Source organism: Scyliorhinus torazame, chromosome 21, assembly GCF_047496885.1.
Source record: "Scyliorhinus torazame isolate Kashiwa2021f chromosome 21, sScyTor2.1, whole genome shotgun sequence".
In the NCBI taxonomy this organism is placed as follows: domain Eukaryota; kingdom Metazoa; phylum Chordata; class Chondrichthyes; order Carcharhiniformes; family Scyliorhinidae; genus Scyliorhinus; species Scyliorhinus torazame.
This window is the reverse complement of record NC_092727.1, coordinates 47281113-47294205: the sequence shown is the minus strand read 5'-3', so window position 1 is coordinate 47294205 and position 13093 is coordinate 47281113. Positions and strand designations below refer to the sequence as shown.

Below are 13093 nucleotides of genomic sequence, written 5' to 3'. Positions count from 1 at the left end.
TCGATCGTCTGGACCCGCTCCGCCTCGTGGGGCCCCTGCTGCGCCGTTTCAGCCACCTGGATGTGTGAGTACAGGCTGGTGGCGTTCTCATGCAGGACGCAGGTCTCGATGGCCGTCGCAAGGGTGAGTTGCTTGATTTTAAGGAGCTGCTGGCGCATGGTGTCCGACATGACCCCGAAAACTATCTGGTCGCGTATCATGGAGTCAGAGGTGGGCCCATAGCCGCAGGACTGCGCAAGGATGCGGAAGTGCGTTAAATAAGACTGGAAAGGCTCGGCCTTACCCTGCAGGCGCTGCTGGAACAGGTACCTTTCGAAGCTTTCGTTGACTTCAACGCTGAAGTGTTTATCAAATTTTTGGAGCACCGTATTGTATTTGGTTTTGTCCTCACCGTCCGCGAATGTAAGGGAGTTAAAGGTGTGGATGGCGTGTTGCCCTGCCGTGGAGAGAAGGGAAATCTTCCTGGTGTCTGATGCATTCTCCCTGTCTGTGGCCTCTAGGAAGAGCTGGAAGCGCTGTTTAAAAAGCTTCCAATTCACCCCGAGATTGCCAGCGATGCGTAGTGGCGGCGGCGGGTTGATGTTCTCCATGCTGCAGGATGGCGGATTGCTGAAAAGTTTGCAGGTAGGTCTCACAGGGGCTAGTATGCGTCCGCTCCTGGAACCATGTCGTGTTCGGTATTCTAGTCTACAAACAGGTCAACACGGCTGGAGATGGTGTAATTCTATTGTATTAACAAGTCAACTGTAATAACATACTGTAAGCTTGGGTACATGCATTACCAGCTTATCTGTGGACCCTGTCCTATCACTATCTAGGTGAGGCACTCAGCACATGGTGAATGTCTGAGAGGCAGGCTGTGAGCTCTGTGCTCTGAGCTGGCTGCTGCTAGAATGAGCGGGAACTCTGGTGTCCCCTGTCTTTATAGTGTGTGTGCTCTCACTGGTGATTGGCTGCGATGTTGTGTATCCTGGTTGGTCCTACTGTATGTCCATCAGTGTGTCAGTGTGTGTGTGATTGCACCATGATATGCTGATGTATATCATGACACTTTTGATCAACAGACTGGGTATTACTGATACGAAAATCATCCTGGGTACCACTGCCAATGTTGCACCCCAGCAATGCTGCCCTGTGCCAAGCCAGATTACACTCTCATGCCCCAATTTGGATTTGAACTCATAACCTTCTGATCCATAAGAAATGACCTGAGCTGCAACACAGGCTGTAAAGTGGCAGCACTTACACTTGGCAATGAGTAGATCCAGTTCCATGTATATAAAACATTGCAAACCTTTATTGTCAATTAACATTTTCAGTTACAACTTTATCATATCTAGCAATAATCTGACATATATTAGTTACAGAAGTATATTTTAAAGAGACAATATCACTCTTTTTAAATGGACTGCAAGGCTGAGTTTAAATCTGTCTGTAGTTGTTTTAGCGAGTAGCAGAGTATGTGTTGTCGCTCTGGATGACTCCCAGCAAAAGGCTATTCTTGAATCCAACAACTCCCTCTGTGGAGAGTCGCAGAATTTCCTATTATTAAAGAAAAGGGAATCATTCTTGAACTGGATCATCCCATCTTGGAACAATGTGCGGCATCCATTTCACCCCATGGAAGTTTAACTCTTGTATTGGGTTGGGAGGAGGTTGGAGAACGTGGAGGGAGAGGGAGAGAAATCTGGTGTAAAAATGTAAACAAAATAACCAGGTAGGCCCCAATACCAGGCCATGAGGCTAAGAGGAGATCCACCTCATACCTTAATGATGGTCTATTCAAGTCCTTGGACGGCCTCTTACTCCGTTCTGCCTGCTACTGAAGGTAACGAGGATGGTCAATCATTGCCTGGGCCAAAAATTCTCATTTGCAGAATACTCCGCTGGTGGACGGTGAGGGAGCGAGTGACTGAGGAGGGAAATAGCTACATTGATGACTCTGCCACAGCGTAACACATGCTGACTGATAAAGCTCAAGTGATATTACCAGGGCAGTGGTGCGGGAGGTGTTAACAATGTCTATAGCTACAACACCATGGCCCACTGACTGAAGGCAACCAGAGGTAGGTGAACAATTAGTCCACTGGAGTGTCAGATCCTGCAGGTGGACAACCAAGTGACTCAGCCAGAAATTCTGTTGGAGCAAAATGCACTATTGTGTCGACACTGGAAGGAGCACTGATCTTTTGACAATTCTACCTTGTTGAAATAATTCGATAAGGTGAATGTGGGAGAGGAGAGGGAGTCAGCGCACAAGAGGAAAACATGACACACGGGTATTGTCTCTTTAAAGGTGGAACACCAGAAGTTCTGTACACATCATTACAAGAAGGCAGTCAAAGAAGCATTTGTTTGGCAGAATGTCTGCTTCTATTCTCACAAAAACAAAAATCAGCATAATTTCATGATCAATACTTAATGTTTGTTCTCTGGCATCAATGAAACATGTCCACTTATTGTCCAGAGTAGCATCACATTTCACAGCATCCATCAGTCTTTGGAAAACAAACTCAGAAAATACGCAATGACCCAAAACGTCCACCAGCATCTGTTAAGATGGGTTAATGCTTAGGCAGAAACCCTTTATCAGGACACTTTCTTCTAATGAATCAGTTCCTATCAAATAGTTTATCGCTTTTTTCTTGTGTTTATAACACGTCCATGTTCTAATTTTATATTTCTAGTGTTATGTATCGTGGTATTTGGAAGTTCAATCACTGGAGTGCAATTTGTTTTTGGGGGGGAGGGGCTTATGTTCTGAGAGACTACATTTCCTTCTTTATATAAATCACATTCATCTTGGAAATAAATAAATAATCAGAGCACCACTGAGATAATACTGAACTATGACTAATCTTCAGCACGAGTCTCTCTTCAGAAACACTGAACTCGACCAATATTTACATAAGCAGTAACATGCTGAGGAATCCATCTCCTTTACCATTCAGGATGTGGATGGTACGATAAACCAAGGATGTGGATGGTACGATAAACCAGGGACGTGCCTGCTGAAAGAGTTCTGGTTTCTTAGGCAACACGGCAATCAATAGGACCAAAGACGCTGAGAAGCAGGCATTCTCAGCTGGAGAACAATTTTTCCCTCTCTTGGAATTTTCTCCTGAATGGCAATTGGAGCGAACGTATTCAGGCTAACTGCTAACCCCTCCCCCTACCCTAATTGTACTGTGGTTTCAGCATCTGTTAAAGCCCAATTTCTCCCATGGTCTAAACCACAAATTATGCCGTGAGCACTCACTGAACATACAGCGACAGTACCTTGTGAGAGGGGCGTGGTGTTTCCATTCAGTTTGAAAACCGGACACTCAAACTTGGTACGTACCCACACCTGCCAGCCAACAATCCCAAAGTCATAACAGCTTTGACTTGTTTACCTGCATGGCTTGAACAAAACATGCCATGGCCAAAAATGCACGCATCCTGCATCCTAAAGAGATGCAGTGCCGCCCAAGCCAAAAAAACAGATTCAAATTCCAGGTGAGGTGGAACCAGGGTGTGTATGGAAAGCGAAGATTAAGAGGGCTGAATTTCACAAACATCCACTATTACACCAGAAGAAGTGCTGGTTCTCCCAGGCTTCCACTAGGGACAAAATTCTGGATCGGCTCTTTCAGTTTCAATGGGATGACTGAATGATTGGCATGGTCCTTCCTCCATTTGTGGCCTCTTTTGAAATTCAATATGTTAGTTGAAAGGGGAAAAGCGTGGAATTGAAACTGAAGAAATACAGAGAGGCCATTGCACAGAGAACACTGCTCACAGAAAGATCACCTTGGAGAGAGAGAGAGAGAGAGAGAGGGCATCTCATGGAGATAGAGGCCATGTAACAGATAGGCCATCTAAGAGAAGTTGCCTACAAAGTAAGAATGTGCTATATAGAAAATGAATATTATAGAGAGAGCAAGTTACAATTTGGACACCTCACAAAGAGACCAAAAAGAGTCAGATTGGACTCAAAATGTTAACTCTGATTCTCGCTCTGCAGGTGTTTCCAGACATCTTGAGTATCCTTATGACAAAAGAGGCAAGGTGTGCTAGAAATTATAATAATACATTATAATAATAATCTTTATTATGCAATGAAGTTACTGTGAAAAGCCCCTAGTCACCACGTTCCGGCGCCTGTTCAGGTACATTGGATTTGTTTATTGTCACGTGTACCAAGGTACAGTGAAAAGTATTTTTCTGCGAGCAGCTCAACAGATTATTAAGTACATGAAAAGTACATAGAGGGAGAATTCAGAATATCCAATTCATCTAACAGCATTCATGGCGTGGCATCCTAGATAGAAAGGTCACTTTATGGAGGTGCCTATTATAGAGCATTTAACATAGGAAAGAGCTGATAGATGCCTTTATGATATAAGAAGGCAAAACGGAAATAGTAAGCAGTCAGTTTTTGTGTTGGCAAAACAAACTGTGCTTTGATCATGTTGCAGGAAAATTATTAACAACTTGATTGACCAGGGATATGCCCAGACTGGAATTTTGTCAAATCCCTTTGCTGCTGACAGCAATGCTGATTGGTCAGTCAAATTCCACTCACATCAGTTTTCACACTTGCGTTTGCTCAACAAAAAAAACGGCACCACTCAATGAGCAACCACGAAGACCACGACTGGAGAGGTTGCTCTGAAATCAGACATGATGCCAAAACTACAAATGTGCATCATTGGTATAAACCTCTTTCCTATTCCAATGGCACTGACACCCAACTGGCACAGTGAGAGTGACTTCAGCACAAATCAATTTCCGATATCAGTGCATCGGTATGGATTGTACTTCAAGTGAATACTTCTTACTAAATATCTGCTGAAACAAGAATGAGCAAATTTGTCACTTGGTGACAATTAACACAGAGGTTATCAGGTCTGCCCCTGGTAATATTATTTACCTTGTGGACCACTCCTCCTTCCCCTCCCTCAGTCTCTCCAGCACTTTTGCTATCTGAAACACAGCTTCAAAAAATTTCAGACAGGATTTCTCACCATTCACCATTTTAGGCCCGCAGCATATTGCAATAACATGGCAGCTCTGTGACTTCAGCAAGACCGACACATCTTTTGACCCTTCAACCAATAACAAAAGGGCTATGTGATCCTTCATGGAAGTGGAGTTAACTCGGAATGGATGTAATAGCAGCAACACCTACCGGATACCCTCAAAACCCGGACTGGATTATTATACAGGCTTTAATTCCCACAATCCCAGCACAGAACATGCCCACTGATCAAGACGAGACAGATTAAGTACAGCTAGATTGTTCCTGTTAGTTTCCATGCTGCTTATGGATGCTTTCTGCAATTGGATTATTGATGCCAACCCCGATATCAATTGATCCTTATAAATATGTTATTTACAAAGCCTTTCCTGAAGTTTAAGAAACCACATTCTTTTCATTTCCTTATTCCCATTCTTCAAGTTGATGGAGACATTTTCACGTGGTTAGCAGTCTGAAAATTATTGAGGCCTTGGGATGTAGTCAGCAAGCGGGAATCCGGCAGCCCAGTCAATCCTGGCTTTCCAAGGGGGCAATGCCGGGATTTAAGTTGGGCACAAAACTGGAAAGGAAAAGTTACATGTTAAAACATGGAGATTTGAAAGGCTTTCACCACATGGCATACTTTTCAAAACAGGATGGAGATATGAAGTACATGCACCACATGGCATACATGTTAAAACATACAGATATGAGGAGCAGGCACTGCATGGTATACATGTCAAACATGATGGAGATAATGGCAGGCAATCTGACATTAACAAGAAACTAACATGACCTGAAATTAATCTGTAAAACTGCATACAGCATCTTCCTAAAACTATCCAGGAGGATATAGGGCGGGATTCTCTAATCTCGCAGCAGAGTGTCCACGGCATCGTAAACGAGGTCGCGTTTTATGACGGCGTGAACGGGCCAACCCCACGACTAATTCTGGCCGCGCGGCACTGGAGCAGTTCACGTCCGCTCCAGCTGCTGATCCCGGCGCGAACTGGGCGCCGCGGGATCTGTGCATGCGCAGTGGCTTCCTTCAACGCGCCGGCCACGACACATGGCGTAGGGCTACAGGGGCCAGCTTGTAGGAAAGGAGGTCCCCAGCCAGAGAGGTCGGCCTGCCGATCGGTGGGCCCCGATCGCAGGCCAGGCCACATCGGAGGCCCCCCCAGGGATCGGCCCCCCCCTCAGGCCGCCCCCCCGGCCCTTCCACGCAGAGGTCCCGCCAGCTGAGAGCAGGTGTGGACGGCGCCGGCAGGACTCGGCGTTTTCACAACGGCCGCTCGGCCCATCCCGGGCCAAGAATCGGCGGGCCGGCCGCGTAGAATGGCCCGCGACCCGCGCCATGCCAACCACGCTGGCTCCAATGGCGCTCTGCGGAGAATCGCATGCCGGCGTCGGGGCGGCATGGCGCGATTTGCACCGGTTGCGGGGATTCTCAGGCCCGGCCCCGGGCTGAGAGTATCCTGCCCAACATCCCACATCTTTATTAAACTTTCATGTCAACTTCCAGCGATGGTTATTGTATTCATTATTCAGATTTGGGCGGAGAAAGCGGGGTGGGGGGTGGGGCATGGGATGGTTACCCATGTTCAGTTGGCAGAATTGTTTTTTTAAAAAAATATTTCTTTATTCGCCTCCTTTTTCACATTTTCTCCCAAATTTACACCCACCAACAAACAAACAATAATCAGTAACATATAACAACGATCCCATCCTCCCACCAAACCCCAAACATTCGCCCGCATGTTCACATAAACAAATGACAAAAAGGAATCACCCATAGCCACCATTAACACACACCGCCACCCTCCCCCCAACCCTCCCACCCACCCACCCCCAACTAATGTTCGATGTTATCCAGTTCTTGAAAGTGCATAATAAATAATGCCCATGTATTGTAGAACCCTCCATCCTTCCCCTCAGTTCAAACTTAACCTTCTCAAGAGTCAAGAATTCCAACAGGTCCTACCACCACGCCAGGGCACAGGGTGGAGAGGTTGCTCTCCAACATATCAGGATCTGCCTTCGGGCGATCAACGAGGCGAAGGCTACAACATCTTCCTCCTCACCCATTTCCAACCCTGGCTGGTCCGACACCCCGAATATGGCCTCCTGGGGGCCCAGGTCCAGCTTCACGTGCACCACTTTAGAAACTACCCTAAAAACCTCCTTCCAGTAATCCTCTAGATTTGGACAGGACCAAAACACGCGAGGTGTGCTCTGTATACCACCTTCAGCTGTATCAGTCCCAACCTCGCGCACGAGGTGGAGGCATCCACTCTCCGGAGCACCTCACACCAGAACCCCTCCTCCATATCCTCTCCCAACTCTTCCTCCCACTTTGCTTTGATCCCTTCCAGTGGTGCCTTCTCCTCTTCCAAAATAGCTCCCTAAACCACCAACATTACCCCCTACTCCAGTCCCCATCATCAGCACCTCCTCCAGCAATGTGGAGGCCGGCTCCTCTGGGAAGTTCTGTATCTCCTTTCTGGCAAAATCTGGAACCTGCATGTATCTGAACATTTCCCCCTGCTCCAGCCCATACTTCGCTTCCAGCTCTTTCAATCCTGCAAACCGACCCCTAATAAACAAATCTTTCAGTGTCTTAATCTCCTTCTCCTTCCATTTCCGAAAATTTCCATCCCACCTCCATGGCTCAAATCTGTGGTTCCCCCGAATCGGCATTTCCCTTGACCCTGTCCCCAACCTGAAGTGTTGGCGAAACTGCCTCCAAATTCTCAATTAAGCTATTATTACCGGACTCCCTGAGTACTTCCCCGGGGCTATCGGGAGCGGTGTTGTTGCTAGTGCTTTCAATCCTGACCCCCTGCACAAACTCTCCTCTATTCTGACCCACTGGGAATCAACCCCTCTGAACCAGCTCCGCACCGTCTCCACATTCGCCGCCCAGTAGTGATACATCCGTATCGGAAGACCCAAACACCCTGCGTGCCTTCCTCTCTGTAGTAGCACCTTTCTAACTCTGGCCACCTTCCCTCCCCATATGAACAACGTAATCCTTCCCTCAATCTCTCTGAAAAAAGCCTTTGGCAGGAAAATCGGCAGGCATTGAAAAATAAACAGAAATCGCGGCAACACATTCATTTTAACCGCCTGTACCCGACCCGGCAGTGACAGAGGAAGACCATCCGGGGAAAAGTGAGTTGTTTGTGGTGCATCCAGGGGAGCAGAGCAGAGAAATAGAGGACTTTCCGCTGAGGAAGGTAACAAGGGACTTTCGTTACTTGGGGATCCAGATAGCCAAGAATTGGGGTACATTGCATAGGTTAAATTTAACGCGATTGGTGGAACAAATGGAGGAGGACTTCAAGAGATGGGACATGGTATCCCTGTCACTGGCAGGGAGGGTGCAGGCGGTTAAAATGGTAGTCCTCCCGAGATTCCTCTTTGTGTTTCAGTGCCTCCCGGTGGTGATCACGAAGGCTTTTTTCAAAAGGATCGAAAAGAGTATCATGAGTTTTGTGTGGGCCGGGAAGACCCCGAGAGTGAGGAAGGGATTCTTACAGCGTAGTAGGGATAGGGGGGGGCTGGCACTACCGAGCCTAAGTGAGTACTACTGGGCCGCCAATATCTCAATGGTGAGTAAGTGGATGGGAGAAGAGGAGGGAGCGGCGTAGAAGAGATTGGAGAGGGCGTCCTGCAGGGGGACTAGCCTACAAGCTATGGTGACGGCCCCATTGCCGTTCTCATCGAAGAAATACACCACAAGCCCGGTGGTGGTGGCGACTTTGAAAATTTGGGGACAGTGGAGACGACATAGGGGAAAGACAGGAGCCTTGGTGGGGTCCCCGATAAGAAATAACCATAGGTTTGCCCCGGGGAGAATGGATGGGGGATTTGGAATATGGCAAAGAGCAGGAGTAACGCAACTGAAAGATCTGTTTGTGGATGGGAAGTTCGCAAGTCTGGGAGCGCTGACCGAGAAATATGGGTTGCCTCAAGGGAATGCATTCCGGTATATGCAACTGAGGGCTTTTGCGAGGCAACAGGTGAGGGAATTCCCGCAGCTCCCGACGCATGAGGTGCAGGACAGAGTGATCTCAAAGACATGGGTGGGGGACGGTAAGGTGTCAGATATATATAGGGAAATGAGGGACGAGGGGGAGATTATGGTAGATGAGCTGAAAGGGATATGGGAAGAAGAGCTGGGGGAGGAGATTGAGGAGGGGCTGTGGGCGGATGCCCTAAGTAGGGTAAACTCATCGCCCTCGTGTGCCAGGCTAAGCCTGATTCAATTTAAGGTGTTACACAGGGCGCATATTACTGGAGCACGGCTCAGTACATTTTTTGGGATAGAGGATAGGTGTGCAAGATGCTCGAGAAGCCCAGCGAATCACACCCACATGTTCTGGTCATGTCCGGCACTACAGGGGTTCTGGGTGGGGGTGACAAAGGTGCTTTCGAAAGTAGTGGGGGTCCAGGTCGAACCAAGCTGGGGGTTGGCTATATTTGGGGTTGCACAAGAGCCGGGAGTGCAGGAGGCGAGAGAGGCCGATATTTTGGCCTTTGCGTCCCTAGTAGCCCGGCGCAGGATACTGTTGATGTGGAAGGAAGCCAAGCCCCCGGGGGTGGAGACCTGGATAAATGACATGGCAGGGTTTATAAAGCTGGAACGGATTAAGTTCGTCCTAAGGGGATCGGCTCAAGGGTTCACCAGGCGGTGGCAACCGTTCGTCGAATACCTCGCAGAGAGATAGAGGGAATGGAAAAGAAGAAGACAGCAGCAGCCCGGGGGGGGGGGGGGGGGGGGGGGGGGGGGGGAGGAACCAGAAGGAATCTCAGGGTTGTTAATATACATGTATAATATGTATAGGTCGTTGCTATAAATAATTGTATATTGGACTGTTAAATCATATTTTTGGAGAGTGTTTATCTGAGACAAGGCAGTTGCCATTTAGTTTTAGTTTTCGTTTTTGTTATATATTATTTATTCTTTGTTTATAAAACAGGTCATTGTTACTTATACTGTTATATTATTGTGTAAAGGATACACAATGTACTGTGATGGTTGACCAAAAATTTTCAATAAAATATTTTTTTTTTAAAAAGGAAGACCATCCCACCTTACCAGATCGGCTTTCACTCTCCCCACCAAACTAGAAATGTTGTACCTGCGGAGCCCCCATCTCTCACGGGCAACATGCACCCCCAGCTACCTAAAGTGAGTCCCTGCCCTATGGAATGGCAGCCCCCCCCACCCCTGCCCCGACCAAGACACCACAAAATATTTAGTTTGTACCCCAAGAAAGACCCAAACACTCGAAGCAGCTCCAATATTCCCCCTATCGACACACTCGGTTCCGACACGTATAACAGCAAGTCATCGGCACATAAGAACACCCTATGCTCTATGCCCCCCCCCCCACCCTATTCCTTTCCATACCCCCAAACTTCTTAATGCGATGGCCAATGGCTCAATCGAGAGTGCAAACAGCACGGGGGACATAGGACATCCCTGCCTAGTCCCACGGTGTAGAGAAAAGTGTCTCGAGCTGATGTTGTTTGTGTGGACTCTCGCTCTCCAGTTGGCAGAATTGTTGCCCTACTTCCTGTGGGATAAAGGCCCAGCTGAGATTCAGTGCCCTTATCAGCCTTGATTTGTTGACAGCACTCTCCCCTTTGAGTTGGATTAATGCTCCACTCCAGGGATTTGAACACATATCCAGTCTGACTCCAGTGTAGTGTGGAGGTAGTGATGTATCATTGGATATGTTGCCTCGCAAATGGGAAAATAAATGGAAACCTTAACGGCTCACACTTGATTCTTTGGTGCTGGGTGAAGACGAGCAGAGGTGATATCCTGACCAGCATTTATCCTTAACACCAGTAAAACAGGTAATCTGGTCATCTGTTTCCTTGTTACTTGGGGACCTTGCTGTGCACAGTTTAGATGCCGTGATTCCCTATGTTACTACAGTAATGGTCTTCAAAGTTTGTGAAGTACTTTGGGATAAAAACATAAATATGTAAGAAGATAAGAAACAGCATGCCATTCGGCCCCTCGTGCCCAGTCTGTCATGCAATAAGATCATGGCTAATCTAGAGTACTTCAGGGATTTGTTTGTGGGGAAACATTTGCAGACCTGGAAGAGCTTGAGGAGACTTCATTAGAAAAGAGGTGCCGTCCTTTCTGGAGATGCCACCTCCAGTGCTGCAAGGCAAGTTGTTGTCCAAGGGTGACATTGGGGAGGGGAGAGTGGCAGATATATATGGAGAGCTGTTGGATAGGGAAGGTGCTCACATGGAGCAGGTCAAACACAAGTGGGAGGATGAGTTGCGGGCTGGGGTGTGGAGGGAAGTCGTGCGGAGGGTGAATGCTTCCTCGTTGTGCGCGAGGTTAAGCCTCATCCAATTTAAGGTGGTGCACAGAGCCCACATGACGGTCTCGAGGATGAGATGGTTCTTTTTGGGGGTGGACGATAGGTATGGGCGGTGTGCATATGTTCTGGACATGTCGGAGGTTGAGGGGCGTAGGGGCGGCTCAGAGTCCGGATGTTGCGATATTCGGAGTGTCAGAAGATCTGGGAGTTCAGGTGGGGAGAGAAGCCGATATCCTAGCCTTTGCCTCCCTGATAGCCCGGAGATTTGTTGAGTTAGCGGGACTCGGAGCTGATTAAGGCGAGGGTGTGGGTGAGTGACCTGGCAGAGGTTTTGCAACTGGAAAAAGTTAAGTTCGCCATACGTGGAATGGAAGAGGGGTTCACCCTAAGGCGGAAGCTGTTTATCGACTTCTTTAAAGTGAATGGGGGTGGGGGTTACATTTTGTTTAGGGGGCATGATGGAAAAAAGGAGGCGGGCTTGGGATACCAGTGGGGTGGAGGGTCAGAGGGTGGGGGGTGGGGGGGGGGCGGAGAAGAGATGGGAAGGGTGGACTGTTAGTTTTAATACCTGTGCTGAGGTTTGGCTTGTGTGATTTTGTATACATGAACAATGCCTTCAATAAAAATATTTCAAAAAAAAAAAGATCGTGGCTGATCCAATGGTCAGCCTTAACTCCACTTTTCCGCCTGTGCCCCATGACTGACTCCCTTTTTGATCAACAATCTCCCATGGCCTGAGGCTATATAAAGGTGCTAGATAAATGCACATTCATCCTTTTATTTTCTCTCAAGCTTTAAAAGAATATAATTAGGAAGAAGGACTTTCTACATAATAAGTGTGAGAACAGCATTAAAATGAAAACAGAACCAGCTAATGGTTTTTCTCTTGTGGTGGGGAAATGCCTGGACTCCATTTAGCAGGAGCAAGATTTAAATCAGGAAAAGGTGGTATGGGGAAATTGCTGCATCGTATAAGAGCATCCTGAATGTGAACTTCAACCAAATCTATGGTCATTCAGAAAAAGACAGCAAGTAACCCTAATCCAGCAAGTATATTTTAGAAGAACAGATAGATTCAATGCACATATTTGCTCTCAATGCAGCTTTTATGCTTTTCATTCTCCCGGTTATACTCCAAGTAGCTGTTCAACAAACTGGGGGAAAAAACAATTCTTAATTACCATCCATGAGGAGCAAGAGGAACTCACCTCTCCTGACCTTATTGAACCAATACTGGTCGGAAGGTGAGAAGGGAAAAATTATAAACAATCCCAAACTGTATGGTTCATGCAGCTAAATTAACTCTAAACCAACTCATGGTGATGCACCAATAACCCAGTGTGCTGTACAACTAACTGGCCAGACATCAGTCAACATCAATGACGCTTCATGCATCGAGTCTCCCACTCCACAAAGAGAAGAGCCACAGACGGGCATCTTACCAGGTTTCATTTTATGCATTTTGTGGTGGCCAGGCTCAGAACAATAGGAGGAGTTTTGCATGTTCGATTTGGAACGGTGTAGGGTTGCAGTGAAGGAGAGAAAAAGGGCAAAGGGAGCATAATGATTTTATATGCATTATATATTTTTTAAAACAATTTTTACCTTTTAAGATGTAGTCTGTCAGTAAAACTGGAACCTTCTCACTGTCCTCCTTCATAGCCAGAAGAACTGAGGGGAGATAATTGCCTGATTAGTGGCTTCAAACATTGAACATTTTGGTACATGTCCACCA

At 47.2% G+C, this 13093-nt stretch overlaps 1 protein-coding gene across 1 annotated transcript in view; it reads right to left on the bottom strand.

Annotated features, from left to right (window-relative positions):
* Positions 1-1277: 1277 nt before the first annotated feature.
* fez1 (fasciculation and elongation protein zeta 1 (zygin I)) overlaps positions 1278-13093 on the bottom strand; it is a 166415-nt gene continuing 154599 nt past the window's right edge. Inside the window, exons 8-9 of the mRNA XM_072486761.1 lie at positions 12964-13029; positions 1278-5582 (exon numbers count right to left, since the gene is read on the bottom strand). Coding sequence (XP_072342862.1) covers positions 5566-5582; positions 12964-13029 — 83 coding nt within the window. The 3' untranslated portion in view covers positions 1278-5565. The remainder of the gene's footprint in view (positions 5583-12963; positions 13030-13093) is intronic.